General features: G+C 43.2%; 2 protein-coding genes across 2 annotated transcripts; both read left to right on the top strand.

Annotated features, from left to right (window-relative positions):
- Window positions 1–1083: 1083 nt before the first annotated feature.
- On the top strand, window positions 1084–6090 carry LOC127016050 (E3 ubiquitin-protein ligase RNF4-like). The gene is given in 7 exon segments (XM_050896363.1): window positions 1084–1092; window positions 1604–1724; window positions 2680–2759; window positions 3907–3916; window positions 4395–4566; window positions 5277–5325; window positions 5673–6090. Coding segments are annotated over 7 exon segments (591 nt in total). The 3' UTR covers window positions 5823–6090.
- A 7325-nt stretch (window positions 6091–13415) lies between these two features.
- LOC127016051 (E3 ubiquitin-protein ligase RNF4-like) lies at window positions 13416–18905 on the top strand. The gene is given in 7 exon segments (XM_050896364.1): window positions 13416–13424; window positions 13940–14060; window positions 15016–15095; window positions 16250–16259; window positions 16738–16909; window positions 17622–17670; window positions 18019–18905. Coding segments are annotated over 7 exon segments (591 nt in total). The 3' UTR covers window positions 18169–18905.
- Window positions 18906–20299: the final 1394 nt, after the last annotated feature.

The following is a 20299-nucleotide window of genomic DNA, read 5'->3' on the forward strand; positions in this document are numbered from 1 at the left end:
GCTCAGGGAGCACCTTTGGCCTCTCCCTGGCTGTGCCCTCTTTCTGAAGGACTGTGTGCTGGTTTTTGCAGCATAGGTCAAGGTCAGTATCTGGAGCAAGTGGATTTCTGCCTTGCCTTCTTGTGTTGTTTGACCGCAGTGGAACAGACCTTCTAGTAAGACTTATCTTTGGATGACATTGCTTAACTAGTTCTAAGGCTTGCGAGGGCTTCTGTGCTGTCAGACTTGTAAAAAACGTATGGGGGCAGGGAATTGTAGGCAGTTTCAGGTCCCTGGAGAAAAAAGCAGCTGTGTGCCAAGAGGTGATGGTGGTTTTTTTGAGATGGATTTGTAACAAAGCTTTCTGTAGGCTTGGTCATTGGACACTGAGTTGTCTGTTAGGGCCTTTGTTTGGTCTTTTGTGCAGTAAAATGCAAGTTGTCTGGCAGGCTTGATTCCTAGGCTTTATAACCACTTTACTACTTCTATTCAAGACAATATTTTCCCTACTACTTTGTAATGCTTTGTCTTCTCAAATCAGGTATTTGGCTTGTTTGGAGTCCTCCTACTGCCTCCCCCAGCTCCTCGTTGTGTGTGGGACACATGATAATTTTACCATGAGCAAGCTTTAAGACGGGAACTTCAGTACCACACGCAAACATTGCCTTGAGAGCGAATCAGTTGCTTTTCAGTTAAACTTAACTGGGATTCCTTAGTATTTTTCTCGTTTGCTAACAAACTAGCTTTATTCTGGTGTTTAGTTTAGGAAATGGATAAGAATGACTGAGGCTTCGGGCTGTACGTGTCTGAGGGTCAAACACCAGACTCTGGACTTCCCCTCTAGCTTTGGGCAGGAACTGGCGACTCAGGAATGGGAATCTTAGAGAGGGGGGTATTTAAGAGGACAAGCGTTACAGATAGGTAATCTTCTCTCTTCTTTTCTTACAGGTTTGGAAGAACCTCGTTCTCAGACCCTGAGAAGTCCGGACTTTCTAACAGTGTGCTACCTAAAGGAATATAAGGAGTTGATACTTGTAGTGTCCTTGCAGTTAATTTTTTGGTATTTGTATCTCTCTTTCTGTAGTTTTAGATCAAGAAAACACCATGAGCACAGTAAGTACTGTACTACTCAATGCAAACCTGATTCTTAGAACACGTTTTCTGTGGTACTTCTGTAAATGTTTTTAAGAGTTTGTAGTAAATGCACTGGAACAGAAGCGTATGAAAACTTCATGTTCTGTGATACTTAAGATTTTTAGTCTCTCTAGGTGCTAGCAATAGTTCAGAAATGCTTACAATGTGAGCAAGAACCTGTGTCGGACTGATTCCAATGGTTGCCTGGAAGCTAGCATCTGATATAATTGAGAACTAGTCTTCTCATTTGCAAACCATCACGAGATGTTTGGGGTTTTTTTGTGACCTAACTGGTAAGAGATCTGGGGTGATGTCTTTTCCTTGATGTGATGTGCTCAGGTAGGAATGACCCATACCACCACTCGATGCATACTACAGCCTTTCCGGGGAGTGTTTTGAGTTTCCTTGTGTGCTTTCGTTGGTGCTGCAAAGATGAGGGCCACGATAATATTGCTCCTAAAGAAAATGCTAAGGCTTTGTTCCCTCTTAGACTCAACGAAAGCGCCGTGGAGGAGCAGCTAATTCTAGGCGAGCTCGGAAGCGAAACCGCTTGATGGCTTCCACTGCAGAAATGGCTTCAGAAGCAGAGCCAATAGAACTTGAAGAAAGTGGTAAGCTTTCTTTTTAAATAGTAAGAAAATCAACTGCTTCTGGAGGGTTGGGATCCCACTTAATGTGTGGTTTTGCCAGTTTCTAGGCCCTTAACTGGGGAGGAAGGGAAACCTTTTAAAAAGCGTCTAGTACGGCATCTATAACCAGCAAGCCTCCTGACAACTGTTTGAGTTTGTTACCGAGATGCGATACATTCACCACTCGAGATAGGTTTGTGGTGTAAGGAAGGTACTCGCATGCTACTGAAACATCTGAACGCCTAGTCTGATGAGCTGGGAGTCACTGCAGCTGCCACTACAGATGGTGGCAAACTAAGTTTGGGAACTCCCAGGTTTTGAGAAGATAATTAAAAGTTTGTCAGTAGTTGTGCCCCGTCCCTCAAAGGAGAGGCAGTACTTGGTCAGTAGGTTTTCACAAAAAGTATCAGAATTTAAAAAGCCTCCTTGATCTCCTAAATAGATACTTAAATTGCCTTCTGAAGTGCTAGGAAAGATTGAAAGTAACTATTGGTCTCCAGGTAATTAGATGGCTTTTTCAGTTTTTGCTGTGCATTTGACTATGAAAGGTTGGACGAGGCATGAGACAGGAACATTTACAGCATGGCACTGTAAAATCAGTGTATCCCGTATGATTCATGTTTTATTCTGTGGGATAAACGTTCTCCTATGTTAGATGAATAATCTGTTGCTGTGTACCTCCCGCAAGCTGCTGTCATACAACAGAACTGCATGAGGAGCTCAGCCGCTGTTCCTCTTGCACTGCAGCTTGCAGAAGGCAGTGGTGGTAATGCACTATGTGGACTCTTGAGGGCAAAGCTTGAGTGAAATGTTGGATCCGTTCCTGAAGAGAAGAGGGATAGGGCAAGGTTGAATCATGCCTCAGCCTGTTACATAGCGGCAGGCAATTCTATTCCTCTGCGATCTCTGATCTTGATTCTAACATTGTGTTTTTAAGCCGGTGAAGAAGTAGTAGATCTCACACGTGAACCTTCTGATCCTGTAGTCGTTGATCTAACTCACAATGATTCTGTTGTGGTAAGTAGCGAATGGCACACTTACTTACCTAAATCATGTAGTCAAGTTAGTTTTCTGTCGTGCTCCCTGATAGAATCTGGCTTCAGGAGAAGTTTTAAGTTTGAAGTTGACTTGTCGGCGCATGAAAGCCACACGTCACAGGTCAACGCAGAAGCTGCTCTGGAGGTGCGCTTGCAGATAGTGAGAGGGCAATGTAAAATGGCTTGTTGCTCCGGAACTGGGGGAGAATATTTACCAGTGATGGGTAATGTAACTTAAGGAGATGCAATTTCAAGTGGAAGCTATTCTAGATATATCAGAGATATAGGGTAATGAGTTAAATAAAAAGCGAAGGAGGTACCAGTTTGTCTTTGACTTCACAAATAGGAAGTGTTTAGCTGCAACGTCGGTTTCAGGTACTCCTGTCACAGAGATGCCAAGCGCAACTGAAGCTGACCGTGCTACAAACTAGTTCGGTTTATTACTCCAAGAAGTCCTAAAAAATCCACTTTTTTTACTGCCATTTTTAAAGCTAGAATAGTGTCCGGTCCGGTCCACAGGGTAGTGTATAACCTGAGTTTTGGGATGCCACTGCTGCCGTGCAAACCAGAAACAAGCCGCAGGAACAGCATGGGGCTATCTCCTGCTGGGATTGTTCCTGAGCCTTTGCAAAGGAAAGGCCTCAAACTTCACAACGTCATCTGCATTGCCCAGCTCTGGTTCCACCAAAGACAACAGCAGGGTTGGGTTTGGGGTTTTTTTCTTCAGCAGCTGTTATTCTACTATGAAGTGTTTATGGATGTCGCACCTGAATTTGCCTGTTTTGGGGAGAAAGAGGGAAAGAATCTCCTCCAGCCTAAGGCAAGTTAGGGTCCTGAAAGTGGGGAGCAGGAGGAGGGTGTTCAGGTGGTTCATAAACTGCCTCTGTTTCTGTCCTTTGCAGCAGCGTGAGCAGAACCAGAAGCAACCACTTCCTTATTTCAGAGCAGCAGCTAATTTGCTACTACTGTTAACATTCTTAATCAAAATGAGAGAGTGATATCCTACCATTCTTAGCTTGTTTTGTCGTAACTGCTTAGCTTATTTGGTGTTGTATGTAACGCTAGGGGTGCACACCAAAGTCTAATTGTATTTTCTTTTCTCTCCCTTCCATCTATACTGATGCAAGATTGTTGAAGGTGAGTTGACGTTTTACAATCGGTAATGGAATTGTCCTAAACTCAATTTTTTTTCTTTTTGTCTTTTCCCAACAAACCTGAGCAGCATGGATTGAAACTGCATTTGCCAAAAGGCAAAGGACAGTGCTAAAGTACCTGGCCACTGTCTTAGAGAACGGATCCAGCCTGTGTTTGATAGTCGCTATTAGAGCTTGTAGAAAGTATGTGAAATAAAATGCATCGGAGCTGCTCAAAATACGTTTTCTTATTTTCCAAATACAGAAGTTCTGTAAGCCCAAAGTTGACAATAATTTTAATTAGCACTTTTACCACTGGAATATCTGCTTTCAATAAGAAAATGTCAGAAGGCTTTTTTAGCCTGTATTTCAGTGAAGGAACTAAAGAGAAAGTCACAGACTATTTATAATCATGCATTTCAAGGACAGTTCAAGGGCTAAATATTTTATAATGTATCTAACTTACCAAAATTAAATTACAGAGAATCAACGACAAAGGAGAAATCTCAGACTCAGAGGCCAGCGACAGTTGGATATCTGTATACTGATCAGCGATGATGACGATGAACCAGGAGATAATGATGTGTATGTGACAGATAAAGCGTCTTTCTAAAGGCTAATTTCTGATATAGAGTAAAACCTGATTTTTTCCAAGCTTTGGGATTTTGTTTGATTACTGAGCGAAAACTTGAGACCTAAAATAGAATTGCATTTCTAGAAGAGAACTCCTTCAAAAAAACCCAACACAAACTTTTCTTCTGTTGTTCATTAAACCATTGTCTAATGTATTGTACAGTATGGCTTGAGATACGCTGAAATGCTTGCAATACATAAAAGACACAGCCAAACAGTCTGAAAATATGCTTCCTATAATCACACATTTTCTAAGGAAGGAGTTCTTGGAATGAATATGTTACTGGGCTGGGATGTTGCTAAATTAGAATAGGGATGTTTTCATTTCTGACAACTCTTTCACTTCTCGAAGGAAGAGTTTCCAAAGGACAGCTAGAGGCTTTTGTTACAAAACTCTTGTTTACGACCTGTTGAAGATTAATACTGCCATAGGTATACTGCACAGTGCTGTAGACTGCTGTTCCTTCTAATACTAGAGCAGGGTGACTAACTGCGTCTTCCCCCTAATGAAAACCAAGACGCTGTTCCCTTTAGGTAAGGGAGGCCCTAACTACTTATCGAATGCAACAAGGGGAGAGAGTTAAAGCTACGCAGGAATCTTGAGGTGAAATGCGTCGTGGCTAGCCTGTGCAGTCGGGTGATTACATGACGTTGTAGGTATCGGTAACCCTCAATGCACGGTGGAATTAATGGATGCGTGTTCTTTCTGGTTTTGTTCTCTCTCCCACAAGGCCGTCTGGTACCGTTAGCTGTCCGATTTGCATGGATGGCTACTCAGAGGTAAGGATCCGCATGTTGTCATCTCTTCTTTTTTTGTCGGAGGGAGAACGGGGCAGAGGGTGAGCTGCGCAACTCCGTTGGGTTATGGGGGACGCTACAGACAGCTGGCTTGAAGTACAGGCCTTGGATTTCAGGCGAAACTAGCTTGTCACTCAGAGTCCTTTCTCAGTGGTGGACGCAGAGGGAGAAACACTTTCCAAGATGGCGCTGAAAGATCTTGGGTTCCTTATTACTAAAGTAGTAGCGTACCGATTACGGATACTGCAAGTCCTGTTTGCCTGGTGCCAGGAGACCAGCCAAGCTGAATTCTTTACTCCAAATACCTGTTGTGGTTTCTTTTCTTCCAGATTGTGCAAAGCGGACGCCTGATTGTGTCGACCAAATGCGGCCATGTCTTCTGCAGTCAGTGCCTCCGTGATTCCCTTAGGAATGCCAACTCTTGCCCAACCTGCAGGAAGAAACTCACTCACAGACAGTATCATCCCATTTATATATGAGTACTTCTATTTCTCAGGACAGACTCAACTGGATGGTTTGGGCAATGTCGTGTTTTCAGTGCTCTGAAGATTTAAAGAGCAGCAGGTTGTGCACACATCCAAATAAAACTGATTTTTTTGGAGAATAACTTGTACGTATATAGACAGCTTTTTTATGGTCCAAGCTGCTTCTTGTCATGTCCCTGGTTGTAATGTTAAGTTTATGACTGTCTCTAAAGTAGACCAGCAGCCTATATCAGAAAGGAAGCAGCTAATCCATTTCCTTCTACTTTTTAATGCTTAACTAAGAGGGGTCTGAATATTTTGTTACTTCTTACTCTTTAAATTATTCCCACCGTCGCATACAGATACGGAGTAGTTACCTTTGAAAATACAGATGAGCGATTTGCCATTCCATTACACTTCTGTTTTTATCCTACAAGAAGCTCATGACTATATTGCTTTCTGCTATGCCATCTTTGCCCAAGTAGAGTAAGTTCTGTAATGACGGATCGTTTTATCATAAATCACTATTAAATTGACAGCCAAGGTCATGCAATAAAATAACCTGCTGTTAACCAGCAATCAGGTGTTTTAAGCAGAAGGCTTGAACATGTAGATGTCTTTATGGCCTCCGTGAGATCTAAAGTACGTAGACAAATTGCAACATGTACAATGTGAAAATACTTCTTTGAATGTTTTAACTGCCAAGAATTCCTGTGTTTGAATCACAACACTGAATTTATTTTCTAACGTGATGAGATGGTCTCTTGGGTTTACTACTGTTCTGTAGCGCGCTCTCCTGATAACTAAGGAGGATATAGTCTTCTCTAGGCTGCTAGTGATGAATAAGAAGCAAATTGTACGCTGTCCTCTTGTCAGCTGAATACCAAACTACCTACAGGTCTTCTTACTGTATCAAGCGTCCCCAGCGTGATGCTTAAAGTTCAGTGCATTCACTTCGCTCTTCTCTTCAGTTGTTATACCGACACCTGACTCGTTTTAACCTGGTGCGTAGGATTAAAAATTAAATCATTGTATTGCCATGGATTTAGGAAGTGGAGGCTTTAAAAGATGTTTTGGTAGCCATCTTGGCTTGGCAGCTTTTTGAGAGGGAAGTCTAATCTCCCTTTGCCCTGAGGGTTGTCCAGCTTTCTTTAAATGTGCATTTTTAAAAAAGAAGAGAAGCCAGACACACGTGCTAGGAGAGAGCATTCCTCTATTTAAGCAAGGCAGGAATACACAGGTTTATGCACTGTTATCCAGTCACTTTTTTTTTCCCCAGGACTAAGTTATAAATGACTGCTTTAAACGTGTTACAGCTAAAATCTGCAAGCTGATGTGGAATCCCAGATGAGCTGATACAAACAGGATTATAGTAATGAGATGTAGATGAGATGATTAAAACCAGTATTTTAGGATCCACATCTGCAGTAGCCGCATCTATGAAAAAGTCCAAAATTAACCTGGGACACCTTTTGGCAGTTGGTTGATTATGAAAACCGTTCGAAGCACCATTCTGTGCTCTGGTGCAGCACAATTGTGGGGGTGTTTAGTCAACATTGATAGCTGAGGTGTCTTTGCTAACCTGTCCTAGGGATCTGTAGGAAGCCTTTAATTAAAGCAGCTCTTCTAATTGGCTGTCTCAAGTTCAGTAGTGAAGATTGCAACCCAAAAGTAAAGGTGGTTTTGGGTTTTCTTTTTTTATTAGAATGTTTAGGGATGTTTCTGGGTGTAGTAATACAGACAGAGTTTAGTTCCATAAAAGCTGTCCTGAGAAATGCAATACCTTCCCCACCCTGGTTTGGACTAGCTTTGGTTCAGCGCTGTCATCAGGAATGTGCAGGTTCTGCATTGTGGCAATATGGTACCTGCTAAAAAGTTACACACGTTTAGTTACTGTGTGCTCCCGTGGCTAATACAAACTACAAGCAAGGACTGCAGCAGTCTTAGGGTAGTGCGGTGACGACGACGGCTGGCATGTGTGTCCCAAAAAGCAGATCATCAATGAAACAATTCTATAGATTGCTTAAAGCATTAATTGTGTGAAGAGCAGCAGCCCCACGTTAAAACTGTCAAGATACTTCAGGCCCACAGAAACAGCTTTCTCCCAGGAGCTTAGCAAAGAAAAAAAAATTATGGCCAGTTTTCCTTGGATGGCTACTGTACGAGAGGGACGGTAAGAAGAGGATTTAAGGGATTACCTCTGGGGATGAGGGTGAGTCACGTATCCGTGCATCTTTCACAGTGTACTAGCCATAGCCTAAAACGACTTTGCACAACTCCTTCCATGTAAATATCACTTTATAGTTTGTGTCTCAATAAATAGATCTAATTGGAATTTAGATATCGCAAACTATAAAATATTTAACAAAAAAGTTTTTAGCTTTTGTGTACCCTGTGAAGTGCCACAAATTTTGTGCATCTCAAAATGAATTTTAAGTCTCAGTACATGGAAAAATACTAAATTGCATTACATGCTTTTTTTAGGGGGGAAAAAAAAAAAAGAAACCCCAATATATTTGAGTTCCAGTGATGTTTCACATTGGCAAGAACTGATAGATAATATAAAGTTTTTTCCATTCTGTAAATGTATGTCTTGTTGTATATAGTTCAATTTTTCCTGTATTTAATTGTATTCATGTCTGTCTGTCCCATCTATGTTGGACTCTGCTGGTAGGCAAACAGTTCTTTTAACTGGTGGAAATAAAACTATCGATTTGATCAATCATCGGAAGCGCTCGTTCTTTTAATCACACTGTATTAATTGATTGGGGGGGAAAAAAGTCCTAAATCCCCAAACCTTGTAGTTCTTTGGCCAGTGCGTGTTGCACGGGGAAAAGGAGAAAGGTGCTGCGTGGGACGGGAGCCATGACGGGATGCCAGGGTGCAGGCCTGCTCGAGAGCCCGGGAGCCGGCGACAGAGAGGGCTCACTGAAAAGCACGGCAGGGGCTTGGGGTATCTCCCGGCTGTTAAGTTGCCGACGAAGCTCACGTTGCCTGGTGCGTGCTCGCGTCATGTACCAAGCGCCATGCTGGAGAGAGGGCGAGGAGGAATGCTGAGGAGGGGACCGGGCACGTAGTGGTTTGAAATCCACTACAAAGCTTGTTTTATTTCTTCTCCAAACAAACTAAATAGAACTTCAGGGCAACAGCATCTTTTCTTGTCCCTCTTGCTTGCCTTTCGTACTCATTTTTTATGAAGTTTCTCCACATTAAGGAGAAGGGGAAAAAAAAAGTGTCTCTTCAGGCTGGCCATGTATGTATGTATGTATGAGCAATTTATAGAGCATGTCCACCAGGATCGTTTCCCTATGCAAATGCACTACATCTGAGGTCTACTTGAAATCTTATTTATTCAGTTGGTCTTAGAACAAGTGTTTTATGAGGGACCTGAACAGTGTGAGTAGATGTATTCTTCTGAATTATGTTGCTGCTAATAACGCTCATGAAGTGTGTAAGGTTTCTGTTGATCCTTGTTTACAGCAGACTGATGCCTTTCTGCACCTTCTGGTTGCGTCGTTGTTCTTCCCTACCCTCTCTGCCCTAGTTCTGGCTATGCTGGGAAACAGTTTTACTTTCTGGAAAGAAAAAGGCTACCTGTTTTGCAGTATTTCAAACTGAGTGTGCAAAGAGAACTCACATTACCTGGACACGGAATGTTATGGAAGTGGTTGCCTAGGCGAGTCCTGCACTGAGGATGCGGAGGCTGAAAGTCAGTTCCTGGCTGTCTCTGGTAGGAAGCAAACTCTGAGCCTCAGTCTTCGAAGTCCTAGGTGAGAACATTAGGTGATTTGCTCACATTTGCGAGAAAACCTCTTGAGTAACTATACATGTAAGTGTAGATGATTTTTTGAAAACATTTCCTGTCATGTGTAGCAGAAATCTTAAAACTATCCAAACTGGTAAGGTTCATGTTGGGGAGGGGGTTATGTGTTGAGTCTGACACATAACAAGTAGTCTAAGTTAAAAAAAAAAAAAGATGTTGACTTAGAATAGAATATTTTCAGTTGGAAGGGATCTACAGTGATCACCTGGTCCAACTGCCTGACCGCTTCAGGGTTGACCAAGTTAAAGCATGTTGCTAGGGGCATTGTCCAAATGCCTCGTAAACACGGACAGGCTTGGGGCATCGACCACCTCTCTGGGAAGCCTGTTCCAGTGTTTGACCACCCTCTCGCTAAAGAAATGCTTCCTAACGTCCAGGCTAAACCTCCCCTGGCGCAGCTTTGGACCATTCCCACGTGTCCTGTCACTGGATACCAGGGAGAAGAGCTCAGCACCTCCCTCTCCACCTCCTCAGGAAGCTGTGCAGAGCAATGAGGCCGCCCCTCAGCCTCCTTTTCTAGACAAACCCAAAGTCCTTAGCCGCTCCTCACAGGACGTGCCTTCCAGCCCTTTCAGCGGCTTTGTTGCCCTCCTCTGGACGCATTCAAGGACCTACACATCCTCCTGAAATTGTGGGGCCCAGAACTGCACACAGTACTCGAGGTGAGGCTGCACCAACGCTGAATACAGCGGGACAATCTCCTCTTTTGAGCGGCTGGTTATGCCGTGTTTGATGCACCCCGGGATGCGGTTTGCCCTCTCGGCTGCCAGGGCCCGCTGCTGACTCGCATTGAGCCTGCTGTCCCCCAGCACCCCCAGATCCCTTTCTGCAGGGCTGCTCTCCAGCCACTCAGCTCCCCATTTATGCTTGTGCCTGGCGTTACTCCATCCTAGGCGCAGAATCCGGCACTTGGACTTGTTCAATTTCATCCCGTTAATCATAGCCCAATGCTCCAGTCTAACTAGATCCCTCGGCAAGGCCTCTGCTCCCTCAAGAGAGTCAACAGCACCTCCCAGTTTGGCACCATCAGCAAACTTGCTCATGGTGCATTCAACTCTTGTGTCCAGATCGTTGATAAAGACATTGACCAGAACCGGCCCTAGGATTGAGCCCTGAGGAACACCGCTGGTGACCGGTCGCCAGCCAGATGTAGCCCCACTCACTACAAGCCTTTGAGCTCTGCCCTTCAGCCAGTTCTTCAGGCAGCGCACCATGAACCTGCTCATCCCCCAGTTACAACTTGTCCAGAAGGATGCTGTGAGGGACAGTAGCAAAAGCCTTACTAAAATCCAGAAAAACTACATCTACTGCCTTCCCTTCATCCGTGAGGCAGGTGACTTTATCATAGAAGGATATCAAATTGGTTAAACAAGACTTTCCTTTGTGAACCCATGTTGACTGTGCCTGATGATTGCATCGTCCTTTAAATGCCTTTCGATTGTACTCAGTATGTATCTTCTCCTTAATTTTTCCAGGAACTGAGGTTAGACTAACAGCTCTGTAGTTCCCTGGGTCTTCCCTCACACCCTTCTTGTAAACTGGAATAACATTGGCTACCTTCCAGTCAGCGGGGACCTCCCCAGACTCCCAAGGCCTTTCGTAGATGATGGAGAGAGGTCCTGCTTTAATATCCGCTAGCTCCTTCAGTACTCTGGCATGAATCCCATCAGGCCCCATGGACTTGTGAACATTCAGCTGATACAGCTGGTCCCTTACAATTTTGGTGTCCACAAACGGAAACTCACTGTTCCCGCACTCATGGTCCTCCGACTCAGGGGACCAGGCAGCCCAAGGTCTATCAGTATTATTAAAGTGAGGCAAAAAAAAAAGCATTCAATGCCTCCGCTTTTTCTTCATCCCTGTTAGTCAGGTGACCATCTTCAACAAGTATCGGCCCAATGTTTTCTTTAGCCCTCCTTTAGCTTTTGCAATCCTGTGCCAGTTTTAAAAAGAAAAAATGGGAGAAAATTGATGAGTGGCGTATGGTGGTGCTTAAAATCGTGCATAAATATATCTCTGGGCTTCAAGATTTGTGATTGAGGAAATATAGAGAAAGTTTAAGAGGAAAAAAAACAGTCAGGCTTCCTTTAACCCAAGGTTATGATTGACTACCAGTGCCATTCCATCCCACTGCGTGGTCTCAGTGTTTCTTAATCTGAGAATAGGTTAATAGCCTGCTAATTAGTTTTGATCTTTCTACTGACACAGGCAAAAAAAAAAAGGGGGGGGGGGGCAGGGTACAGGGGAGAGATTTTATTTTATGCTTTTAGGTGATGTGTGTCTGTGTCCACTGGTGCTCTTGTCAGGTCTTGCCTGACGTCCCTACAACTCTTGTTTAGAGAGGACTAATCACCTGGAAACCACCAACTCCAGAAATCTGTCATTAGGCATTATTTAATTTTGTCTTTGAGGCCATAACATGATGTCTACACCTTGAGAGTGGCCCCGTACCATCCCTTTTCTGGGACAACAATGTTCATGGTCTGCACGGAGCAGACAAGGACCTCTACCATCTGCAGGAATTTGTGCCTTTTAAGCTGATGTCATATCCAGAACTGTGACAACAGCAGTGAGCTCAACCTTCTAGATTGTTCAGGATGGTGGAGGACTCGCGGAGTCAAGCTGCTTTGTTGCAAAAGCAGTGGATTATCCTGCGTATGCATTTCTTCCCACTTGCTCGCCGCGGTTTGCTTTGTCGCAGCTCAGGGAGCACCTTTGGCCTCTCCCTGGCTGTGCCCTCTTTCTGAAGGACTGTGTGCTGGTTTTTGCAGCATAGGTCAAGGTCAGTATCTGGAGCAAGTGGATTTCTGCCTTGCCTTCTTGTGTTGTTTGACCGCAGTGGAACAGACCTTCTAGTAAGACTTATCTTTGGATGACATTGCTTAACTAGTTCTAAGGCTTGCGAGGGCTTCTGTGCTGTCAGACTTGTAAAAAACGTATGGGGGCAGGGAATTGTAGGCAGTTTCAGGTCCCTGGAGAAAAAAGCAGCTGTGTGCCAAGAGGTGATGGTGGTTTTTTGAGATGGATTTGTAACAAAGCTTTCTGTAGGCTTGGTCATTGGACACTGAGTTGTCTGTTAGGGCCTTTGTTTGGTCTTTTGTGCAGTAAAATGCAAGTTGTCTGGCAGGCTTGATTCCTAGGCTTTATAACCACTTTACTACTTCTATTCAAGACAATATTTTCCCTACTACTTTGTAATGCTTTGTCTTCTCAAATCAGGTATTTGGCTTGTTTGGAGTCCTCCTACTGCCTCCCCCCAGCTCCTCGTTGTGTGTGGGACACATGATAATTTTACCATGAGCAAGCTTTAAGACGGGAACTTCAGTACCACACGCAAACATTGCCTTGAGAGCGAATCAGTTGCTTTTCAGTTAAACTTAACTGGGATTCCTTAGTATTTTTCTCGTTTGCTAACAAACTAGCTTTATTCTGGTGTTTAGTTTAGGAAATGGATAAGAATGACTGAGGCTTCGGGCTGTACGTGTCTGAGGGTCAAACACCAGACTCTGGGACTTCCCCTCTAGCTTTGGGCAGGAACTGGCGACTCAGGAATGGGAATCTTAGAGAGGGGGGGTATTTAAGAGGACAAGCGTTACAGATAGGTAATCTTCTCTCTTCTTTTCTTACAGGTTTGGAAGAACCTCGTTCTCAGACCCTGAGAAGTCCGGACTTTCTAACAGTGTGCTACCTAAAGGAATATAAGGAGTTGATACTTGTAGTGTCCTTGCAGTTAATTTTTTGGTATTTGTATCTCTCTTTCTGTAGTTTTAGATCAAGAAAACACCATGAGCACAGTAAGTACTGTACTACTCAATGCAAACCTGATTCTTAGAACACGTTTTCTGTGGTACTTCTGTAAATGTTTTTAAGAGTTTGTAGTAAATGCACTGGAACAGAAGCGTATGAAAACTTCATGTTCTGTGATACTTAAGATTTTTAGTCTCTCTAGGTGCTAGCAATAGTTCAGAAATGCTTACAATGTGAGCAAGAACCCTGTGTCGGACTGATTCCAATGGTTGCCTGGAAGCTAGCATCTGATATAATTGTGAACTAGTCTTCTCATTTGCAAACCATCACGAGATGGTTTTGGGGTTTTTTTTGTGACCTAACTGGTAAGAGATCTGGGGTGATGTCTTTTCCTTGATGTGATGTGCTCAGGTAGGAATGACCCATACCACCACTCGATGCATACTACAGCCTTTCCGGGGAGTGTTTTGAGTTTCCTTGTGTGCTTTCGTTGGTGCTGCAAAGATGAGGGCCACGATAATATTGCTCCTAAAGAAAATGCTAAGGCTTTGTTCCCTCTTAGACTCAACGAAAGCGCCGTGGAGGAGCAGCTAATTCTAGGCGAGCTCGGAAGCGAAACCGCTTGATGGCTTCCACTGCAGAAATGGCTTCAGAAGCAGAGCCAATAGAACTTGAAGAAAGTGGTAAGCTTTCTTTTTAAATAGTAAGAAAATCAACTGCTTCTGGAGGGTTGGGATCCCACTTAATGTGTGGTTTTGCCAGTTTCTAGGCCCTTAACTGGGGAGGAAGGGAAACCTTTTAAAAAGCGTCTAGTACGGCATCTATAACCAGCAAGCCTCCTGACAACTGTTTGAGTTTGTTACCGAGATGCGATACATTCACCACTCGAGATAGGTTTGTGGTGTAAGGAAGGTACTCGCATGCTACTGAAACATCTGAACGCCTAGTCTGATGAGCTGGGAGTCACTGCAGCTGCCACTACAGATGGTGGCAAACTAAGTTTGGGAACTCCCAGGTTTTGAGAAGATAATTAAAAGTTTGTCAGTAGTTGTGCCCCGTCCCTCAAAGGAGAGGCAGTACTTGGTCAGTAGGTTTTCACAAAAAGTATCAGAATTTAAAAAGCCTCCTTGATCTCCTAAATAGATACTTAAATTGCCTTCTGAAGTGCTAGGAAAGATTGAAAGTAACTATTGGTCTCCAGGTAATTAGATGGCTTTTTCAGTTTTTGCTGTGCATTTGACTATGAAAGGTTGGACGAGGCATGAGACAGGAACATTTACAGCATGGCACTGTAAAATCAGTGTATCCCGTATGATTCATGTTTTATTCTGTGGGATAAACGTTCTCCTATGTTAGATGAATAATCTGTTGCTGTGTACCTCCCGCAAGCTGCTGTCATACAACAGAACTGCATGAGGAGCTCAGCCGCTGTTCCTCTTGCACTGCAGCTTGCAGAAGGCAGTGGTGGTAATGCACTATGTGGACTCTTGAGGGCAAAGCTTGAGTGAAATGTTGGATCCGTTCCTGAAGAGAAGAGGGATAGGGCAAGGTTGAATCATGCCTCAGCCTGTTACATAGCGGCAGGCAATTCTATTCCTCTGCGATCTCTGATCTTGATTCTAACATTGTGTTTTTAAGCCGGTGAAGAAGTAGTAGATCTCACACGTGAACCTTCTGATCCTGTAGTCGTTGATCTAACTCACAATGATTCTGTTGTGGTAAGTAGCGAATGGCACACTTACTTACCTAAAATCATGTAGTCAAGTTAGTTTTCTGTCGTGCTCCCTGATAGAATCTGGCTTTCAGGAGAAGTTTTAAGTTTGAAGTTGACTTGTCGGCGCATGAAAGCCACACGTCACAGGTCAACGCAGAAGCTGCTCTGGAGGTGCGCTTGCAGATAGTGAGAGGGCAATGTAAAATGGCTTGTTGCTCCGGAACTGGGGAGAATATATACCACTGATGGGTAATGTAACTTAAGGAGATGCAATTTCAAGTGGAAGCTATTCTAGATATATCAGAGATATAGGGTAATGAGTTAAATAAAAAGCGAAGGAGGTACCAGTTTGTCTTTGACTTCACAAATAGGAAGTGTTTAGCTGCAACGTCGGTTTCAGGTACTCCTGTCACAGAGATGCCAAGCGCAACTGAAGCTGACCGTGCTACAAACTAGTTCGGTTTATTACTCCAAGAAGTCCTAAAAAATCCACTTTTTTTACTGCCATTTTTAAAGCTAGAATAGTGTCCGGTCCGGTCCACAGGGTAGTGTATAACCTGAGTTTTGGGATGCCACTGCTGCCGTGCAAACCAGAAACAAGCCGCAGGAACAGCATGGGGCTATCTCCTGCTGGGATTGTTCCTGAGCCTTTGCAAAGGAAAGGCCTCAAACTTCACAACGTCATCTGCATTGCCCCAGCTCTGGTTCCACCAAAGACAACAGCAGGGTTGGGTTTGGGGTTTTTTTTCTTCAGCAGCTGTTATTCTACTATGAAGTGTTTATGGATGTCGCACCTGAATTTGCCTGTTTTGGGGAGAAAGAGGGAAAGAATCTCCTCCAGCCTAAGGCAAGTTAGGGTCCTGAAAGTGGGGAGCAGGAGGAGGGTGTTCAGGTGGTTCATAAACTGCCTCTGTTTCTGTCCCTTTGCAGCAGCGTGAGCAGAACCAGAAGCAACCACTTCCTTATTTTCAGAGCAGCAGCTAATTTGCTACTACTGTTAACATTCTTAATCAAAATGAGAGAGTGATATCCTACCATTCTTAGCTTGTTTTGTCGTAACTGCTTAGCTTATTTGGTGTTTGTATGTAACGCTAGGGGTGCACACCAAAGTCTAATTGTATTTTCTTTTCTCTCCCTTCCCATCTATACTGATGCAAGATTGTTGAAGGTGAGTTGACGTTTTACAATCGGTAATGGAATTGTCCTAAACTCAATTTTTTTTCTTTTTGTCTTTTCCCAACAAACCTGAGCAGCATGGATTGAAACTGCATTTGCCAAAAGGCAAAGGACAGTGCTAAAGTACCTGGCCACTGTCTTAGAGAACGGATCCAGCCTGTGTTTGATAGTCGCTATTAGAGCTTGTAGAAAGTATGTGAAATAAAATGCATCGGAGCTGCTCAAAATACGTTTTCTTATTTTCCAAATACAGAAGTTCTGTAAGCCCAAAGTTGACAATAATTTTAATTAGCACTTTTACCACTGGAATATCTGCTTTCAATAAGAAAATGTCAGAAGGCTTTTTTAGCCTGTATTTCAGTGAAGGAACTAAAGAGAAAGTCACAGACTATTTATAATCATGCATTTCAAGGACAGTTCAAGGGCTAAATATTTTATAATGTATCTAACTTACCAAAATTAAATTACAGAGAATCAACGACAAAGGAGAAATCTCAGACTCAGAGGCCAGCGACAGTTGGATATCTGTATACTGATCAGCGATGATGACGATGAACCAGGAGATAATGATGTGTATGTGACAGATAAAGCGTCTTTCTAAAGGCTAATTTCTGATATAGAGTAAAACCTGATTTTTTCCAAGCTTTGGGATTTTGTTTGATTACTGAGCGAAAACTTGAGACCTAAAATAGAATTGCATTTCTAGAAGAGAACTCCTTCAAAAAAACCCAACACAAACTTTTCTTCTGTTGTTCATTAAACCATTGTCTAATGTATTGTACAGTATGGCTTGAGATACGCTGAAATGCTTGCAATACATAAAAGACACAGCCAAACAGTCTGAAAATATGCTTCCTATAATCACACATTTTCTAAGGAAGGAGTTCTTGGAATGAATATGTTACTGGGCTGGGATGTTGCTAAATTAGAATAGGGGATGTTTTCATTTCTGACAATCTCTTTCACTTCTCGAAGGAAGAGTTTCCAAAGGACAGCTAGAGGCTTTTGTTACAAAACTCTTGTTTACGACCTGTTGAAGATTAATACTGCCATAGGTATACTGCACAGTGCTGTAGACTGCTGTTCCTTCTAATACTAGAGCAGGGTGACTAACTGCGTCTTCCCCCTAATGAAAACCAAGACGCTGTTCCCTTTAGGTAAGGGAGGCCCTAACTACTTATCGAATGCAACAAGGGGAGAGAGTTAAAGCTACGCAGGAATCTTGAGGTGAAATGCGTCGTGGCTAGCCTGTGCAGTCGGGTGATTACATGACGTTGTAGGTATCGGTAACCCTCAATGCACGGTGGAATTAATGGATGCGTGTTCTTTCTGGTTTTGTTCTCTCTCCCACAAGGCCGTCTGGTACCGTTAGCTGTCCGATTTGCGTGGATGGCTACTCAGAGGTAAGGATCCGCATGTTGTCATCGTTTCTTTTTTTGTCGGAGGGAGAACGGGGCAGAGGGTGAGCTGCGCAACTCCGTTGGGTTATGGGGGACGCTACAGACAGCTGGCTTGAAGTACAGGCCTTGGATTTCAGGCGAAACTAGCTTGTCACTCAGAGTCCTTTCTCAGTGGTGGACGCAGAGGGAGAAACACTTTCCAAGATGGCGCTGAAAGATCTTGGGGTTCCTTATTACTAAAGTAGTAGCGTACCGATTACGGATACTGCAAGTCCTGTTTGCCTGGTGCCAGGAGACCAGCCAAGCTGAATTCTTTACTCCAAATACCTGTTGTGGTTTCTTTTCTTCCAGATTGTGCAAAGCGGACGCCTGATTGTGTCGACCAAATGCGGCCATGTCTTCTGCAGTCAGTGCCTCCGTGATTCCCTTAGGAATGCCAACTCTTGCCCAACCTGCAGGAAGAAACTCACTCACAGACAGTATCATCCCATTTATATATGAGTACTTCTATTTCTCAGGACAGACTCAACTGGATGGTTTGGGCAATGTCGTGTTTTCAGTGCTCTGAAGATTTAAAGAGCAGCAGGTTGTGCACACATCCAAATAAAACTGATTTTTTTGGAGAATAACTTGTACGTATATAGACAGCTTTTTTATGGTCCAAGCTGCTTCTTGTCATGTCCCTGGTTGTAATGTTAAGTTTATGACTGTCTCTAAAGTAGACCAGCAGCCTATATCAGAAAGGAAGCAGCTAATCCATTTCCTTCTACTTTTTTAATGCTTAACTAAGAGGGGTCTGAATATTTTGTTACTTCTTACTCTTTAAATTATTCCCACCGTCGCATACAGATACGGAGTAGTTACCTTTGAAAATACAGATGAGCGATTTGCCATTCCATTACACTTCTGTTTTTATCCTACAAGAAGCTCATGACTATATTGCTTTCTGCTATGCCATCTTTGCCCAAGTAGAGTAAGTTCTGTAATGACGGATCGTTTTATCATAAATCACTATTAAATTGACAGCCAAGGTCATGCAATAAAATAACCTGCTGTTAACCAGCAATCAGGTGTTTTAAGCAGAAGGCTTGAACATGTAGATGTCTTTATGGCCTCCGTGAGATCTAAAGTACGTAGACAAATTGCAACATGTACAATGTGAAAATACTTCTTTGAATGTTTTAACTGCCAAGAATTCCTGTGTTTGAATCACAACACTGAATTTATTTTCTAACGTGATGAGATGGTCTCTTGGGTTTACTACTGTTCTGTAGCGCGCTCTCCTGATAACTAAGGAGGATATAGTCTTCTCTAGGCTGCTAGTGATGAATAAGAAGCAAATTGTACGCTGTCCTCTTGTCAGCTGAATACCAAACTACCTACAGGTCTTCTTACTGTATCAAGTGTCCCCAGCGTGATGCTTAAAGTTCAGTGCATTCACTTCGCTCTTCTCTTCAGTTGTTATACCGACACCTGACTCGTTTTAACCTGGTGCGTAGGATTAAAAATTAAATCATTGTATTGCCATGGATTTAGGAAGTGGAGGCTTTAAAAGATGTTTTGGTAGCCATCTTGGCTTGGCAGCTTTTTGAGAGGGAAGTCTAATCTCCCTTTGCCCTGAGGGTTGTCCAGCTTTCTTTAAATGTGCATTTTTAAAAAAGAAGAGAAGCCAGACACACGTGCTAGGAGAGAGCATTCCTCTATTTAAGCAAGGCAGGAATACACAGGTTTATGCACTGTTATCCAGTCACTTTTTTTTTCCCCAGGACTAAGTTATAAATGACTGCTTTAAACGTGTTACAGCTAAAATCTGCAAGCTGATGTGGAATCCCAGATGAGCTGATACAAACAGGATTATAGTAATGAGATGTAGATGAGATGATTAAAACCAGTATTTTAGGATCCACATCTGCAGTAGCCGCATCTATGAAAAAGTCCAAAATTAACCTGGGACACCTTTTGGCAGTTGGTTGATTATGAAAACCGTTCGAAGCACCATTCTGTGCTCTGGTGCAGCACAATTGTGGGGGGTGTTTAGTCAACATTGATAGCTGAGGTGTCTTTGCTAACCTGTCCTAGGGATCTGTAGGAAGCCTTTAATTAAAGCAGCTCTTCTAATTGGCTGTCTCAAGTTCAGTAGTGAAGATTGCAACCCAAAAGTAAAGGTGGTTTTGGGTTTTCTTTTTTTATTAGAATGTTTAGGGATGTTTCTGGGTGTAGTAATACAGACAGAGTTTAGTTCCATAAAAGCTGTCCTGAGAAATGCAATACCTTCCCCACCCTGGTTTGGACTAGCTTTGGTTCAGCGCTGTCATCAGGAATGTGCAGGTTCTGCATTGTGGCAATATGGTACCTGCTAAAAAGTTACACACGTTTAGTTACTGTGTGCTCCCGTGGCTAATACAAACTACAAGCAAGGACTGCAGCAGTCTTAGGGTAGTGCGGTGACGACGACGGCTGGCATGTGTGTCCCAAAAAGCAGATCATCAATGAAACAATTCTATAGATTGCTTAAAGCATTAATTGTGTGAAGAGCAGCAGCCCAACATTAAAACTGTCAAGATACTTCAGGCCCACAGAAACAGCTTTCTCCCAGGAGCTTAGCAAAGAAAAAAAAAATTATGGCCAGTTT

The sequence above is a fragment of the Gymnogyps californianus genome, chromosome 4, assembly GCF_018139145.2.
Source record: "Gymnogyps californianus isolate 813 chromosome 4, ASM1813914v2, whole genome shotgun sequence".
Classification (NCBI taxonomy): Eukaryota; Metazoa; Chordata; class Aves; order Accipitriformes; family Cathartidae; genus Gymnogyps; species Gymnogyps californianus.